At 43.5% G+C, this 18,665-nt stretch overlaps 1 protein-coding gene across 1 annotated transcript in view; it reads left to right on the forward strand.

Annotated features, from left to right (window-relative positions):
• Positions 1-899: 899 nt before the first annotated feature.
• The window catches only part of LOC117367580 (testis-expressed protein 47-like), a 30,671-nt gene continuing 12,905 nt past the window's right edge, over positions 900-18,665 (forward strand). Inside the window, exons 1-4 of the mRNA XM_033960263.1 lie at positions 900-986; positions 6,639-6,711; positions 9,483-9,586; positions 13,922-13,989. Coding sequence (XP_033816154.1) covers positions 960-986; positions 6,639-6,711; positions 9,483-9,586; positions 13,922-13,989 — 272 coding nt within the window. The 5' untranslated portion in view covers positions 900-959. The remainder of the gene's footprint in view (positions 987-6,638; positions 6,712-9,482; positions 9,587-13,921; positions 13,990-18,665) is intronic.

Below are 18,665 nucleotides of genomic sequence, written 5' to 3' on the forward strand. Positions count from 1 at the left end.
CTTCCTCTCTCCCTGCCCTTTCTTTCTCCGTGCCTCCCTTTCTTTTTTTCTCTCTTCATGCCCCCTTTCTTTTTCTGTTTCCCTTCTTTCCTTCTGTCTCCCTGCCTGCCCCCTTTCTTTCTTTTTCCCTGCCCTCCCCCAAGACATTGCCACCGCCATCGGGGAACAGCCCCCCAAATCATCGCCATCGGGTAACATGCCCCAAAGCCACTGCCACCCTAAGCTCTCCTTCCCTGCGTCGGGCCGACCAGCATTCCTCTCCTCGATGTCAATTCTGCCGTTGGAGAGGAAGTTCCGCCCAGCTAGGCTGATCGGCCCGGTAGAATTTTCCGGACCTGGCCAGCTGTGCACCCCCCCTAAGGCTGCACCCGGGGTGGACTGCCTTCCCCTTGGTACGCCACTGCTCAGACGAATTTAGGAAGTTGGTTGGTTGAGCTAAGAACTTTTCAGCTCCCCTTCATAGTGTCTGAGATCCTTGTACAGTTATTGTAAAGCAAACAGAGGACTTTGGTTTCTCATAAAATAGGATCTCTACTGTGTCGCCTAAGTGACAGTCCCTTTGGCTTAGCCAGCAACAGAAAATGCCAACAAACAATGCAGCCTAAACAGATGAAATCAGCTACAGTAGCCTGCTCTTCCTAGATGCTGCTAAGACACCAAAAGCTTTTTGTCAACTGAAAGCTGTTGAATCCAAATGCGGGACAACTGCTGCTTCAGGTTTCCCCCCCTCTCTATAATCTCTGCAGTCCAAACATTTTTGCTGTCTTGGAGAATTCTGCAGAGTTCTAAGTGAAGAAAGTGGTCGACTAGGAGCTGGTCGTTTTATTAAATGCAGTAACCAAAAAGAAGAAAAAAAAAAAATGTCCAGATTCAATAGCAATGAGGAAGAGTCAGACCAACAGAGTGATTCATCGGCCAAAGTTCGTAGGACCTTTTTTCAGCATATACTGCAGAAGAGGATGATTCTGAACACCAAGGACAACCTGGTTAGTCTAAATTTAAGATCACTGTTCTTGTCAACTGCATTTATCAAGGCAACAAAAACAGAGGTAGAGGACACGGCAGGAATTTTGCTCTACGGGAAAGTAGAATTCATTTTTTAGGTTGATTTTTCAAAAACAGCCAGACTTCACTGGAATATTTACTCTGCCCACTGCATTTACTCCATAAGGGAAATTATAGCTGTATTGACTTCTTATTTACATAATAGTCACAATAAGAGGCATTCCATTAGATCCTCTGATGTAAGGTTTTTACCATGTTCCGTAAGACATTGTAGTCCAGTAAAACCTGGGCCACTGTTGAATAAAAGATGGCATTCAATCCAGCTTGAGGTAATTGCACTCGTGAGGGGCAATCCAATAAGCGGCTGTGGTTACAAGCTCCTTGTGCACGTAAATGTTGAAAAAAGTAGCACTTACACATGTAAGCGCTATAGCATAGTAACATAGTAGATGACGGCAGATAAAGGCCCGAATGGTCCATCCAGTCTGCCCAACCTGATTCAATTTAAATTTTTTTTAAATTTTTTCTTCTTAGCTATTTCTGGGAAAGAATCCAAAACTCATACCCTGTACTATGCTCGGGTTCCAACTGTTGAAATCTCCGTTAAAACCTACTCCATCCCATCTAAACCCTCCCAGCCATTGAAGCCCTCTCCAGCCCAGCCTCCCCCAAACGGCCATATACAGACACATAGCATATAACTTGCAAGGGAGGAAGCCTACATGAAAGTGGAGTATAGGTGGGACTGGGCTCTCAGGAACCCACGTAACTTACAGAATAGTATACCCCCCCCCCCCACGAATTCGCGGTTCCAAATTCGCGGACTCAGTAATTAGCATTTTTCCCCTCACCGACCGACTTCTGCCTCCCCCTCACCCCCTCACGGAGCAGCCAATAGCTGGAAAATTCACATCTCTCCTGACGGGGATCTCGGCGCTTGCAAAGAAGAAGAACCGCTGAATGACAGCTGAGCCCCGCGCAAGGTGAGAGGGTGGGGCCGGAGCCAGACAGGAGGAAGAGGGGGCGTGCTAAGAGCGTGTGGTTTAGGTCACTGGCCGCAGCTTTCCTCCTGTTATTCCCTGACAGACAGCTGAGGGGCAAGCAGGCGATGAGGGGAGGCGACTGCAAGCGCTTCCTGCGCTGTGGTTTTAGGTGAGCACATTTTGTCTTCCACGCACTGATAATATACAATTACAGTACTCATCCGATATTAACTTACTCTGAGAATTTCGGGGGACTACTGTACTACAAGTTACTTGTGTTCCAGCCACCTTTAGGCACCTACAGTTATGCCATGTTTACGACTAATTGGGGGCCTTCAAATGTTACGCATACCGATACCGCGCTATGCTCGTATAACAACATTTAAAAGGGCTTAGGCATCCTGTGGTGTTTTTTGAATCTGTGTGCACTAGCTATACACTAAAAATTATTTTTACTTTTTGGTTCAGAGCCCATGTCTGTTAGGGGGGCAGAGAATGAATGTTACCCCTCGTTTTTCAAAAGTGTAGTGCGGTTTTTAGCGCCATCAGCGGCGGTAACAGCTCAGACCTCATAGGAATTCTATGAGCATCAGAGCTCTTATCGCCAGGGTTGGTGCTAATAGCCTTGCTACACTTTTGTAACTGGGGGGTGGGGGGGTAATGCATCTACATTAGCATGCCCTATCGTATGAGCCCTTAACACCTACAAAATGAGTTGTGGTAAGTTCTCACACAGTAATATTTTAAAATGGCAGCCTTCTAATGGAGACATTAGCACATGACCATTAATATAAAAAAAATAGAAAATTGGTCATTTTACTGCTGTGGTAAAAAATGACTTTGATGTGAGTCCCACATAAGGGCAAGCAAAAGCCTCGTTTTACCAAAGCTTTGTAAAAAAAAAAAAAAAAAAAAAAAAGACCCCATATTAACCCCCCTCTTTTACAAATCCACGCTAGCAGCTGCCTTGTGACAAAAGCCCCAAAGCCCTTTAAATCCCTATGGGCTTCAGGGCAGTTACGGCAGCCGCTAGCGTGAGGCCGAAGCCCCACATTCCCCCCCAATACCAGTAAAGCGTGTTTAATTTGCAGAAACATTAAAAAAAAAAAAATTGCAAGAACGTTTCTAGTGCAAGAGGCACATCAGTCTGGAACTAATCGGTAGTCACCCTCCAATCGCGAGATTCGTGCAGAAGGCATCAATCATTTTTCCTTCTTCTCCGCCTCCCTTCTCAGTGGGCTGTGCTGTATCTATTCAGTTTTTCCCTTCTGCATGCGAGATGAGAAGGTGTTTTCTGATCTGCTCTGATTACTTATTTTATTTTTCGGGTTTTTAGTCCTGGATCTTAAAGCTTTACTTTTAGACCAAGTTTCACCAAAAATCTTTTAATACCCCTCCTGATGTTGTTCTTCCCTAAATGTTTTTCTTTTTCTTTTTTTTATTTTTAATCAAATGTAGTTTATCCTTGTATTCCTTATGTATTTTTAAATAATTATGGATCACATTGTACGTTTATTGTTTTAAATGGTTTTTATTTGTCCCCCCAAATTATTATTGTTATACGCATTGAAATTACTTGATATTGCGTTCAAATCAAAACTTTAATAAACTTCAAACTTTTGGTTTTGCAAAGTTCCCAGTGCTCCTGGGACAGTTCTGACTGCGAGAAGACACAGACTCTCATAGTTGAGGTCTGTAGCTAACAGGCGTCTCTGACTAGCCAGCCTGCTTTAACAGTGAAGGAAGCTCAGGGACCGTTTTCCCTATAGAGCAAGGCTCACTTGGGATTTTGGCCTAGGCTGGAGCACAGGCTGTGAAGCTCCCAGTCAGTCTGGTGGGCTGGAGTGGGGCTGTCTACGTGTTTTATCCTCTCCCTGTAGTTGCGCATGGAGTGGTGAGGGTTAAGGCATCAGCCATCATCCAAGGTTAGCTGGCAGCCCAAAGAAGCAAGTGTGTGGATTTGTATCTTGTCGGAGGCAGAAGTCTCTCCCTCATAGCTGCTGTGGCAGCTCAGACAGTCTCAGCACAAGCAGGCACAGTGAGTACAGGCTATTGCAGCCTATGGAGAAAATGGAGGGGGGGTCTCTAAGAGCCAGTTTCTGGGGCTAGATTGGAGGTTCCCCCACCTCTAAAAACCCCTTCCCTGAATTTTTTGGGTTTTCATTTAGCTTTGCTGGGTCGTTTTTGATGGTTCATAGTCATTTGCGCGCGAGGATCTCCCGTATGAGGAACGACTGGGAAAGTTGCAGCTGTACTCACTCGAGGAACGCAGAGAGAGGGGAGACATGATCGAGACGTTCAAATATGTCACAGGCCGTATCAAGGTGGAAGAGGATCTCTTTTTCCTTAAAGGACCCACGGCAACAAGAGGGCATCCGTTGAAAATCAGGGGTGGGAAATTTCATGGTGACACCAGAAAATATTTCTTCACCGAAAGGGTGGTTGACCGCTGGAATAATCTTCCACAACAGGTAATTGAGGCCAGCAGCATGCCAGATTTTAAGAAAAAATGGGATTGGCATATGGGATTTCTTCATGGAGGTAGTTAGGGGGTGGGCCATTAGTGTGGGCAGACCAGATGGGCCGTGGCCCTTTTCTGCCGTCATGTTCTATGTTTCTATGACAATTGCACGCAGACAAATGCATGCGGTCAGATGCGTGCAGGTCTTTATAGCGCACAGACTTTGTAGCACAAAACAATAGCGCGCAGGCGCCCAGTTGTCTTGTGCGCAATTGTCATTGTGCTTAATTGTCTTGCGCTCAGTTGTATTCGCACAATTGTCTGCGCGCTTTTGTCTTGCACGCATTTGACTTGCCACTGTTTTTGAAACCAAAATCGCTATCACGGTGGCCATCCTAGATTTCCCAATTTGAATTAAAAAGCCTCTATCTGCCTTAATAAACCTCGATTTTGCTTAAAATCAATAAGGATCTACTCCTCTAGCTCTGATACCCTGCATTCATGCCAGATTTGCACTGGATGGCCAGCTGAGGAGTGCCCATGTTCCTTGTGCCACAGGGCATGTGAGGGTGGGGTGGGAGTCGCTGGCTCAGCCTCATCTGAGGGTCTGGGGTTTACAGATGGGCCGATTTGTGGGAGTTAAAGTGCCCCCAGAAGCTTCAGGCCTGATAAAGCATCCACAGCGAAATGGTACCACAAGGAGGATGCTGGACCCTCAGAAAAAGTCACTGAGTCCCACCAGGGGCCAGTGGTACAGCCTATGCAGGTTTTTACTCCAGAATTTATATAATGTGTATGCAACGGCCAATTAAATTATGCATATAACTATCAATAATAATCAGTTCCACAGACAAGGTACTGCACTTAGGTGCACACAATTACACTTGCCATAGACATGGTCTCAGTGGTCACATCGAAGTGTTGGTGTGTAAAAGCTGACTCCAAACACAAAGAGACTGGTAGAGCCTGCGGAACCGACTTACATGAAGCTGGTTTATTCAGACAATGCAACACGATGTATTTGCGTACACCCATAAATTATCCACATGAAGTTAAAATGAGCGGGGACCCTACATGGTCCGTGTTTCGGTTAAAACATCTTCCTCAGGGGTCCTAGTGATGTAAATAACAGTGGATGAGAAATGACAGGCTGCAGCAGTATATTTGAAAGTGAGAATGAGGATGAAATGCGATTTGCGAATGACCGAAAATCAGTGAGATAGTATATAGATGTGCAAGTGATTAGTGATATTGTGTTTTCCCAAATTGGATGCAATACCGTCAATGTAATTGTAGAAATTAATCCTGTGAAACAGTGGATAAACCTACTTCATGTGCATTGGTTCCGCAGGCTCTCCCTGTCCTTTTTGTGTTTTGGGTTATTTTCTTGGTTGCTGATTGCATAAATACTGACTTACGGTACACTAGCATTTTAGGGAAAATAATTTTTTATTGAGCAACACAACAATTTAAACACAGCTGAGAACCAAAACATAGCTCATGAAAACATCTCAAACATACCCCCCCCTAACTCCCCTCCCCCCCAACACAGGATCCTCCGTGGCATCAAAGTATAACAGAAGAGTTGAAGAATAAAATGTCCATCAGCAATTCAGAATCCGGCTCCTCACCACAGAGGTCAAAGTGTTCCAAAAGAGTTCCCCTATGGATTGGAACCGGAGTCCAAACATATAGATCTGTAACATCTCTGTGCTCGCAAGAAAGGATGATGAGCATCTGACTTCTCCAGAGATGTATAGCGGACGCAGAAGAATCCAGCCAAATCCTCAGGATACACTTAAGGGCAGCCAGCAGGGACCAACGGAAAAAGACTCCAAGTCCCCTCTTCCTGTACACTAGCATTTTATAATGTCAATTCTGCACTTAATTATGGTGGCATAATTCACACTTAGCACACAAAACTGTGGTGTCTAACTTTAGCTGACTTTTCTTGAATTGACCCTAGTGTTTGCAGTTTTGGAAATCCAATGTGACCCGCATTGTTATGTCTCTTGATGAAACCCCACGCCAGAAACACCTCCGCTACAATTTGAGTTGCATACTTTCACTCCCATAGAGGTTAGATATTTTTCAGATAACCACAGAAGTTGCTGTAAAAAAATTGGTGTCTTTAGCACATCTGGAATTTTGTCCTACATTGGGCTGATTTCTTGTTCCGTTTTGTTTAGAAAGCGCTTCTTCATAGATTGATCTTTCTGGCGAAAATCTCCACAGAATTAGCAGATAAAAGAGATTTAGCAGGTAAGGTCTTCCCTTCTTTTCAACAATTAAATCTTGCTCTCCTCAGTGTAAAAGGGAAATACAGTGAAAGCAATATTATATTCATATTGAAGTCATAGTGGATTCATATGCTTAAGCCATGTATATGAATGTAAACATTTGGAATCTGCCTGATGCTTTTATCAGTGATTCAGGTCTAAGTCCTCCAGAACTACCCAGTGCTGGGCTATCTACAATGAATAGTCATTTTGGATAGCCAGGGGGAGGAGGCGTTATGGGATAGGGCCTACCAGATGTCTGGGAAAACCTGGACATGTCCTTTTTTTAGAGGACTGTCCTGATGCTTGGATGTTTTTTTTTTTTTTTAAAGATGGGAGAGTCTGACTGGGTTTAGTCGGCTTTCCCTTCTCCCCCACCTACCTCCTCCCTTGGCCTGGCCACTGTAATTTAATCTTTAGGCTGCCAGCAGCAGCAATGAGGTGAGCCTGCAGCCACCAGCATGCCCTGGAAGCCGCCTATCTGCTGGTCCTGCCTACACAGGAACAGGAAGTTGCTGCAGAGAATTAGCTTTCAGGGCAGGCTAGCGGCTGCAGGCTCACCTTGTTACTGCTGCTGGCTGCCCAAAAATTAAATTACAGCGGCCAGGCCTGGGGAGGAGGTAGATGGGAGAGAAGGGAAAGCCGACTAAACCCAGTCAGACTCTCCCATCTTTAAAAAAAAAAAACATCCAAGCATCAGGACAGTCCTCTAAAAAAAGGACATGTCCAGGTTTTCCCAGACATCTGGTAACCCTATCCAGAGGTCATGAGGAGAAGCAGCATCAGAGGTCAGAGGAGGGAGGGGGTTGGAGAAACAGCTTGGGGAAGGAGGGGAGGGTTACCAGATGTCTGGGAAAATCCAGACATGTTAACTTTTTAGAGGATTGCCCAGGCTCCCGACCTAGCAATTTGTCCGGGTTTTGGAAAACCCTGAGCTTGGGGCTGTGTCTAGAGGGCCTCGATACATGCGTAGATGTGATGCTTAGATGTCATTGTGTCACATCCGTGTATGCTCGGAGGCCCTCCAGATGTGACCCCAAGCTCGGAGAAGAAGAGATGAGCTCAGTGTGGGGGTGGGGCTGAGTTTCAAGTTTCTTTATTTTTGATATACCGTTTATCAAATGGGGCAAGGCTGGGAGCAGAATGAGGCGTGACTGGGAGGCAGAATGGGTTGGGGCCACGTGTCCTCTTTTTTAAATGAAGAAATCTGGTAACCGTAAGGGAGGGAGGCTGGAGAAACAGCATAGAAGGAGGAAGGGAGAGCTGAAGAAGCATTATGGAAAGGAGAGAGTGCTAGAGAAAAGAGCATGGAGTAGGGTAGTGCTGGATGGGAGGGGAGAGACAGAATCAGCAGGAGAGGAAATTGGAAGGAGAGAGAGAGGAGGGGGCCCCCATGGGGGGGGTTGGAGATTGGAAGGAGAGAGAGAAAGAGAAGCACCCATAGGAGATGGCAGGGCAGGATTAATTTGTCACGGGCTCCTAGGCACAAATGTACACTGGGCCCTCTACCCCGCCCCACCCCACCCCACCATGCGCCCAGGCGGAAAAAGGAAGCTGCGTCAGAGGGAAACTTTGGGCAAGCAGCACTGCTTGCACAATTACAATTCCCGTTGTATTTCTTACCCGCGTTGCTTGCTTGTCTTACTTTCCATCAATGGGGGGGGGGAGGGGGCTGCGTTGCCGATTGGGGTGAGGCCCATATTGCCGATCGGGGGGCCCGCGTTGCCGATCGATGCTGGAGGGGCCCATCGCCATTTGGAAAAAACAATGTTGATGCCTTCCTTCATCGGGGCCTCCTGAAAATTTCAGGCCCTAGGCACATGCCTATTTATCTTGCCCTGGGAGACGGGGGTTGGAAGGAGAGACAGAAAGAAAAAAGCACCTGTGGGGGAGGAGGGTTGGAAGAAGAGAGAGAAAGCGAGAAGCACTAAAAGGGTACAGAGGATGGGAAGGGGGCCAAGGAAATGGGAGTTGTGTAGGCGGGGATGTGGGTGGAGTATGGACATGGTCATGTTTCCTCTTTTTTTATCTTCACAAATATGGTAATCCTAGTATGGGAGGGGGGGAGGATTTGGATTTAAAGAAAAATCACTAAGAACAGACAGGATCCTGGAGTCCTGCAGATCTTGCCTTTCCCCTATGGATGGGATGGGACATACCAGAGCAGTCTCTTAATTCAAGAGTTGGACAGAAGAACCTGCAACTAGCACTTAGGACCCAAAAGTTCTGTCTTCCCATACTGTCACGTCCACTGTGTAAAATTTTGTAAAGTTATGTAAAGTGGACCATTCATCGGACAGCACTGCTCTGGACTCTGCTCATGAGGATGCCACACTTCTGGTAGAGTGAACTTTCAATGCCATTGGCAGTTGTTTGCTACAGCCAATGTCACGAGTTGAGGTACATAACCCAACTGTAAGGAATCATATGCTGTATGCACAGGAATGTAAATTATGCATTTAGCAAACATGATATAGACTAAGGAGAGGGGGATCTGCCCAGGGAGACAAGGGGATGGAGTTGAAGAAAATGATTGATGTCTTCTGCAAGCAACTCACAAGTTGAGGTGCTTAACCCAGCCAAAAGGAATCGTATGCTATTCTACAGGAAAGAGGATTATCGCGGTAAGAACTGAATCCTTCCTTAATGTATGTCAATACATTAATGCAGGATAGTAAATGAGACCCTTATTTTGCTTAGAATCATCCTATTTTGTCAACAACCACGAATGGAGTCTGTTTTTTTATTTTTTAGAACATTGGGAGCATCTGTTTCTTAGCTTGCAGCGTTATTACCAAGGAGAAGGAGTGACGGGACTCTTGCTTCTCTATCCATCCTATGCTATTCATATTCTAGAGGTAAGACACGTGATGTAGCTGAGAAAATTCATGTACTACATCTTGTTAGAATGCCTCAGAAAGCATCATAATTCACTAATGCACAATTAGCACAAGATAATACTGCAGTGTGCTGTCACACCATGAGCTTTCAATTGCCAATGAAATGTGCATAAAGTAAGGTTTCAGGTTCTCTTTTTATTACTGTGGGAGTAAATCCTAGCACATGGGTTCACCATTAATTGTTTCAGTCCCAAGGCCAGTGCTTTTAGCACTTTTAGTTTGTGGTCTTGTATTTGCATAGGGGTTATCTGTGTTCTGCATGTGTGGCCAAGGCCAGGTGTTCTGGTAGGAATGAATGTTGAGAAGCACACAGTGTAGTGTAATTTTGTGGATAACCATTATGTCATGATAATACAATTTTATTGTGTGTGTATATATGAAAAATAAAAGGAAAAATGGCATTACAATTAGTATTATTAAGGGGTGGGGTTGGGCGAAGCTTGGGTGGGGTTTTAAAAAATTGGCTCCTATGCTTCTTGCTTCCTACCACTAGATGTTTCCTTATATCATTACCCCCTCAATACAGACACCCTGTTGTATCTAATGTCAGCTCAATTCTTTCCCTCTAGAAGCCTCTTCACTTGCTCCTTTTCCTCCTCCTGTTTACTCTCTCCTTACTCTTTAATTCTTCTATCATTTTAGCCTAACACTTGAATTGTACGTCGTCTTGAACCTATTTAGGCATAGAGCGGCTCCCAAATTGTAGATTGGATTAGTATCAAATCACTGATTTGAACTGGAAAATTCAAGAGGCAAAGCAGAACTCAAATAAGTGACAATAATGAAGCAGTAACAAAAATGCTGTTTTTCCACATCTGTATTTACAAATGCAAGCTTATTGCTGACTAGTCTTTAAGCCCGTTACATTAACGGGTGCTAGAATAGATGTGTCTGTCTGTCTTCCTTTCTTTCTCTCTGTCTCCTTGGCCGCCTTCTGTCTGTCTGTCTTTCTTTCTGTCTCTCTCTCTCCTTGGCCGCTGTCTGTCTGTCTTTATTTCTGTCTCTCTCTCTTTCCTTGGCCGCTATCTGTCTCTCTGTCTTTTTTTTTTTCTCTCTCTCTCTCCTTGGTCACTGTCTGTCTGTATTTCTTTATTTCTGTCTCTCTCCTTGGCCACTATATGTCTGTCTGTCTTTTTTGCTGTCTGTCTCCATGGCTGCTGTATGTCTATCTGTCTTTTTTTGCTGTCTGTCTCCTTTGCCGCTGTCTGTCTGTCTTTCTTTATTTCTGTCTCTCTCCTTGGCCACTGTCTGTCTGTATTTCTTAATCTCTGTCTCTCTCCTTGGCCACTATATGTCTGTCTGTCTTTTTTTGCTGTCTGTCTCCTTGGCCGCTGTATGTCCATCTGTCTTTCTTTATTTCTGTCACTCTCCTTGGCCGCTGTCTGTCTGTCTTTCTTTATTTCGGTCTCTCTCCTTGGCCACTATTTATATGTCTGTCTTTTTTTGCTGTCTGTCTCCTTTGCCACTGTCTGTCTGTCTTTCTTTATTTCTGTTTCTCTCCTTGGCCACTATATGTCTGTCTGTCTTTTTTTTGCTGTCTGTCTCCGTGGCTGCTGTATGTCTATCTGTCTTTTTTTGCTGTCTGTCTCCTTTGCCGCTGTCTGTCTGTCTTTCTTTATTTCTGTCTCTCTCCTTGGCCATTGTCTGTCTGTATTTCTTAATCTCTGTCTCTCTCCTTGGCCACTATATGTCTGTCTGTCTTTTTTTGCTGTCTGTCTCCTTGGCCGCTGTATGTCCATCTGTCTTTCTTTATTTCTGTCACTCTCCTTGGCCGCTGTCTGTCTGTCTTTCTTTATTTCGGTCTCTCTCCTTGGCCACTATATATATGTCTGTCTTTTTTTGCTGTCTGTCTCCTTTGCCGCTGTCTGTCTGTCTTTCTTTATTTCTGTCTCTCTCCTTGGCCGCTGTCTGTCTGGCTTTCTTTATTTCTGTCTCTCTTATTAGCCTCTGTCTGTCTTTCTTTATTTCTGTCTCTCTCCTTGGCCACTATATGTCTGTCTGTCTTTTTTTGCTGTCTGTCTCCTTGGCCACTGTATGTCTATCTGTCTGTCTTTATTTCTGTCACTCTCCTTGGCCGCTGTCTGTCTTTCTTTATTTCTGTCTCCTTGGCCACTGTCTGTCTGTCTTTCTTTATTTCGGTCTCTCTCTCTCTCCTTGGCCTCTGTCTGTCTTTCTTTATTTTGGTCTCTCTCCTTGGCCACTATATGTCTGTCTTTTGTTTTTGCTGTCTGTCTTCTTGGCCGTTGTATGTCTGTCTGTCTTTTTTTCTGTCTCTCTCTCTCTCTCCTTGTCCGCTGTTTGTTTGTTTTTTCTTTCTATATCTCTCCCTGGCCCCCTGTCCTTCTGTGTGTTGTCTTTATTTATGTCTGTCAGTCTATCTCCCTGCCCCCTGCCTATCTCCCTGCCCCCTATCTGTATGTTTCTCATGCTCCTTCTCCCACATACCTGTCTTTCACTCCCACCTACCTGTCTTTCAGTGTGTATGTGTCTCTATTTCTGTCTGTCTGTCAATGTCCCTGCCCACTGTCTGTCTGTTTATCGTGCCCCTTCTCGCACCTACTTTTTTTTTTTTTAAATCACGTTGTATTGTATACAGAGGAAAGGGCAACCAGCGCACAGTAACTGCCTCAGGATACAGGAAACGGCCACGCGCGCACTCATAGCAAATTGTTATGCGCGCATATGCTGAACGTGCGCTTTAACATTTCTCTGCCGCACACTTTAATATTTCTCTGCCATGGAGCTACGGATCACGGAGGCAGGGATCACGGAGGTAGGAGTGCGCATGCGCGCTTAGGGTTTTATTATTATTGATATTCATACCCCTAATATCCACAAAATACACTGATATATTCCAAGGCAGTACGTTTCTATCTGAGTAAGATTTTGGTACACATAGGTGAAGCCAGACAGCAGATCCCAGACCAAAGGGGGGGGGGGGGGGGTCAGGGCATCACATGGTCCTAAAGTAAGTGGGAGTTAGCTTCTCTGTTGCCTGGGTATTTGGCACCCTGGCATCCTAAATCCAGGTCTTTTTTTATATGGTTAGGCAAAGGAGAATGGAATTTTCACAGGTTGTCAGTTTATTGTTGTATAGTTACGAAACAGAATTAGCTGAAGAAAATCATTTCACAAAAGATATTTATTTCAACAGAGGAAGAAAAAGTGACTACTGAGAATACTGACGATGATAGTCCAGTCTCATATGCCGTCTGATGTAATGGCTGTACTGAAAGTTAAGGCCCTCTTATACTAAGTTACAGTAGAAGTTTCTACCACAGCCTGGAGCACCAACCTCCTCTTTTATTAAGGTGCGCTATGCTTTTTAGCGTGCAATAAATATTAGCGCATGCTAAATGCTAACGTGTGCATGTTATCCTATGGACACATTGGTTGTTAGCGCACGCGTTGATATAGCGCGCTTAGTGCACCTTAGTAAAAGAGGGCCTAAATGATCCGATGCTGTCCTGACACTCATAGAATTTCTATGAGAGTTGGAGCATTGAAGGGCAAATTCTATAAGAAGCGCTCAAAAGTTAGGCACCTAATTAGGCACTGTTCAGCGGGGTTCAAGTAAAATTGGGGTGTTGTTTAATGAATCACGCTGAGCGGAACCTATTTTGGAGGCGCCCAAGAAATAGGCCAGCTCTAGGCGCAACTTAAAGTTAGGCGCCTAGCTGAGCGCTTAAGCACGCTCAAGAGCCAGAGATTCTGCACCATGTAGCCACGCCCACGCCTAACGTGCATAGCGCCTAATTTTTTTGAAGGCCGCCTAAATTTTTAGAGGTGCCTTGTTGCAGAATCGCTATTTATTGCTAGGCACCTAAGTTTCAATTATTGCTGATTAAAAAGCTTAATTGAGCTTGTTAATCGATTTAGATAGGCGCCGGTTACAGAATTTGGGCCTTAGTGCTCAAGAAACCTCTACTGCGGCTTAGTAAAAGGTGGGGGTTAATTTGCTTCTTTTTTTTTCCTTTGTGTTTTGTTTTCTCTATTCATATATACCAGTATTTGATGTTTGAAGTAAGCATGAATGGATGTTTTATTTTTTTATTATTTTTCCTTTATTTTATGGTGCTTGTATTTTCCTGGGTGTTACTTTGTATTTCTGATTTAACATTAAAAAAAAAAAAAAAGAAGAAATAAAACCAAGAAAACAGGACTAGCTTAATGTCATTCTTTTGTTGCCTCTCTCGTCTGAAATAATTATTTGACTGGGGATCATTTGAAGGTGATTGAATCGGATGCAGAATTTGGAAGCAAACTGTAAGAGTTCACATTCTCTCATTTCAGTCCTCTAGTGATATCCTTTATTCTATCTTACGAGACCTAAAGGAGATGAAGAAGACCCAAGAAGACAGGTGAGAAGACTTTCTTTGCTAGTCATTCACCAATAAACCATAGCCAGAATACATTCTGGAGCATCTTTCAGTTTTTTAGAAAGCAGCAAAAACCTCATATTTCTATGGTTATTCAGATGCGATATCATAGCCCAGAAGAAGTTAAAACTGTAACAGATTTGCAGTTCTACCCTTATAGGGCAATTCTATATCATATATTCCCTTATTTACTTACACATTACACTTGTAAATGTTTAGAATACTAGCTTGTATATGCAGTGGCATAAGGGGGCAGATGGGGGGTGGTCTACCCCAGGCACCATCTTTGGGTTGGGGGCACCAGCACCTTTTGTCCTCTCTGCCCCCTGAAGTACCTCTTTAAATGTTCACCAGTGCAAGCAGCATCTTCCACTTGCTGCTCGAGCCAGCCTTGGCTCTCTTCTGATGTCACTTCCTTGATGCGGGACCAGGACGTGACGTCAGAAGGGAGCCGAGACTGGTGCGGAAGATGTTGCTCATGCCGGTGAACATTTCAAGAGGTATGCAGGGGCACCCAAGTGGCAGGGAAGAGTGGCGGGGGTGCTCAAGCGACAGGGAAGATGGGAGGGGGGAGGGGGGCGCCCAGCACGACGATGCTAGCTGCCACTGATCCAAGCGCCGACCTCTTTTGCTACTCTGCTGCGTACATGCTTATATATGTACATACCCTCATAGTAACACAGTAAATGACAGCAGATAAATATTAATAACAGTTTATGTACCGCACGACCGTGAAGTTCTATGCGGTTTACAATAATTAAAAGATGGTACAACTTGAGTGGAATAAACAGAGTTTAGAGCTAGTGATTAGCAGGTATAGATTAACAGTTATTTGGGAGTAAGAATTGTACAGGTCAGCTGCCTAAATACTTCAGGAACAGATATGTTTTTAGGCGTTTCCTAAATTCCCCATACGTAGTAGGCGTAATCAATTGACCTAGATCTTTACCCCATAATGCTGCCTGATGTGAGAGAAGGTGTTGATGATGTCTTTTAAGTTTACATCCTCTAACTGGAGGGGAAATGAACTTCAAGTGTGAGCTTCTATTATGTCTGCTGGCTGAGAAAGAGAAAAGGTCAGTTATATATTTAGGGGCTAGACCTTAAAGCAAAAACAACCGAACTTAAACTTCACACACGCCTCCGTCGGCAGCCAATGCAGTAGTCGGTAGGAAGGTGTTACATGATCGGACTTCTTCAGTCCGAAGATCAGTTTAACCGCTGCATTTTGCACCAGTTATAATCATCGCATATTCTTTTGGGCAATTGCCAAATAGGCGATATTACAGTAATCAAGTTGACTTAAAACGAGGGATTGTACCAGAATTCAAGGAAGTGAACGGTCCATCCAGTCTGCCCTATAATTACATGCTTTACAATTTCATGATTACATTAAAAATGTCTTTTTTTTTTTCTTTGTTATTTCTGGACCAATAGACCTTAGAAGTTCATCCGGTACTGTCTTTAGGTTCCAAATACTGGAGTTGCCGTTGAAGCTCACTCCAGCCTATCCAAACTGGGAGTGTGTGGCGCAGTGGTTAGAGCTACAGCCTCAGCCCTCTGAGGTTGTGGGTTCACATCCCACACTGCTCCTTGTGACCCTGGGCAAGTCACTTAATTCCCATTGCCCCAGGTACAGTAGTTAGAGTGGGAGCCCATCGGGACAGTTAAGGAAAAATGCTTGAGTACCTAAATAATTTGTAATCTGCATAGAATTGTAGGATATGCGAAATATAAATTATTTAAAAAAAAAAAAAAAAATCTCCTTTACTGAATTCAGACTGTGAAAGTTTGCTCATTTATATTCTAGCTAGCAATCCTCTGTGTTCATCCTACACTTTTTTGAATTTCGTCACCGTTTTCCTCTCTATCACCTTTACAATTTTTTTTCCCATATGTTGTTTTCTGGCATGAATGACTAGTCTTGGTGGAAAACTACAAAAGGATGTCGTATTTTTCTGCATTTAAATTGAAAGTCATGTTGAGAGCAATAATTAAATTGCAAGCAGTACGAGACTGAAGAAATCGGAAGGCTGGTTGCCAAAATCCAAAAATGCTTGTCATGGTTTAACTCTATGGCGGTCAATTTTATAACGTTGTTATAGTCAAAGCTGTACGCATAAATATTCAAAAGAATGCTTCAAGTGTATGTATAAACAAGGGGTAGCGCTTGAAGCAATTCACAAAAATGAGCGATAAAGAGACATGTGTTGAAATGCAAAAATCACTCAATTGTTGTGCTTATAAGTAAGCTGTGCAGATGATATAGATGAGTTTACACAAATTATTATGCTCAGAATCATGGAGGGGGGTGCCGGGGATAACCCCAGAACCAGCCACCTCACTGCCCAATCATCGCATGTAAAGACTAGACAACGTGTTATATCATGTAAAAATTTTTTGTTGTTGTGAACGTCTAATAACTTAATAAGAGACTCAGCAAACTTATCTGGACCTTGCAAGCTATCAGATAAGTTTGCTGAGTCTCTTATTAAGTTATTAGACGTTCACAACAACAAAAATTTTTTACATGATATAATACGTTGTCTACTCTTTACATGCGATGATTGGGCAGTGAGGTGGCTGGTTCTGGGGTTATCCCCAGCACCCCCCTCCATGATTATGAGTATAATAATTTGTGTAGACTCATCTATATCATCTGCACAGCTTACTTATAAGCACAACAATCAAGTGTATGTATGGCTTATATAGCTTAGCTTAACAGACTTTCTTCAGAAGCCTCAGCTATACCCCCCTCCTCCGCTGAATCAATTTCTTTTAGCGGGGAGATCTGGGTGATAAATCATCACCGGCCTCAATTCTTAAATCAATTTCTACTACATTATTTAGTAAACCCTATTAAATAGTTTTCAGGATCGAATATTTAGTATAAAAATATTTTTAACTTAGCTTGGTAAGTGACTTCATAAATTACGATCTGGGAGACATGGAGTCCAACATGTTTCGCAACTGCTTTTTCAAGCAACTTCCTATGAATAAACAAAACGATTGTATATGTGTTTAAATCATTCATCTTTAAATTCATCAAATTACCAAATCCTAGAAAAGTATATTTAAATAAGCTATATACCACTAGTCAAAAGAAAGTTTTACTTTACCAGTGTCGCTAATGTCATCCGACTCTCCCTACTGTTTAGAGCAAGATGGCTGTGGCATTCTTAAAATTGTTTAAATAACTTTATTGCTGCACATTTGCCCTCAATATGAAGACTTCTTTTAAAGAGACAGGCACCCAACCCAAAAAATACCCACCATGGGGGCCCCAAACACTACTTAATTAAATTAAAATGACCCAATCCACCTCAATATTCAATCCTCCGGGCTTTATCGTCTCCAGTCTATAGATCCATCTTTGTTCCTTTAAATTCAAAGCTTTTTCTAAATTACCACCCTCCCTTCCTTCTTGAGGTTGATCAATAAGTCGCCATCTAATGTCATCCACTGAATATTGTGTTAAGACCCAATGTCGGGATTTATGTTCATTTAATCTCAATGTAATCGGTCTGCTGGTACGACCAATGTAAACTAACTTACAAGGGCATTCAATTGCATAAACCACCTGTTGGGAATCGCAAAAAGGGATGTTATTAAAATAAAAATTTAAAACGGATTCTAATAGCCAACAGGTGGTTTATGCAATTGAATGCCCTTGTAAGTTAGTTTACATTGGTCGTACCAGCAGACCGATTACATTGAGATTAAATGAACATAAATTCCAAATATTAAAATGAAAATTTACAAGCACCCATGATCCAACATTGGGTCTTAAAACAACATTCAGTGGATGATATCAGGAGAATTATTGATCAACTTGTCTGTCTAGGTGACAGGTCAAAAGCGCGCGCCGACAAAACAGCGCAGACAACTAAGCGCAAGGCGGAAGCGCGTCGAAGAAAAACAGTATTTTAAGGGGCTCCGACAGGGGGTGTTGGTGGGGAACCCCCCACTTTACTTAACAGAGATCGTGCCGGCATTGTGGGGGGTTTGGGGGGTTGTAACCCCCCCCCCCATTATACTGAAAACTTCTTTTTTTTCCCTAAAAAAGAGGGAAAAAGTTAAGTTTCCAGTAAATGAGGGGGGTTACAACCCCCCAAACCCCCCACAACGCCGGCACGATCTCTGTTAAGTAAAGTGGGGGGGTTCCCCACCAACACCCCCCGTCGGAGCCCCTTAAAATACTGTTTTTCTTCGACGCGCTTCCGCCTTGCGCTTAGTTGTCTGCGCTGGGTTGTCTGCGCTGTTTTGTCGGCGCGCGCTTTTGTCTATGAACCGTCTGTCTAAATGAGATTGTAAGCTCTTCTGAGATGGGACCATCTATTACAAGTTAAATGCACATGTACAGCATTGCATATGCCTTTCAGTGCTATAGAAATGATAAATAGTAGTAGTCGTAGTAGTAAACAAAAATGCTGAAGATCCAACTTTGTTTATTCCAGACTCACTGTAATAATTCACACTGACAATAAAGATAAAGAGCAAGTGTTAACGTGGACGATGATGTTATAATTTTCTTATATATTCTGAAACATTAGCACTTACGAGGGGCCATTTAAAAGTTGTCAGCTCAACCAAGAAGAGAGTAATGTGGAGCCATGAAACTTGCAAGTTATTCTACGCTTTTCTTGGCACTTTTTGTG

Source organism: Geotrypetes seraphini, chromosome 10 (genome assembly GCF_902459505.1).
Source record: "Geotrypetes seraphini chromosome 10, aGeoSer1.1, whole genome shotgun sequence".
In the NCBI taxonomy this organism is placed as follows: domain Eukaryota; kingdom Metazoa; phylum Chordata; class Amphibia; order Gymnophiona; family Dermophiidae; genus Geotrypetes; species Geotrypetes seraphini.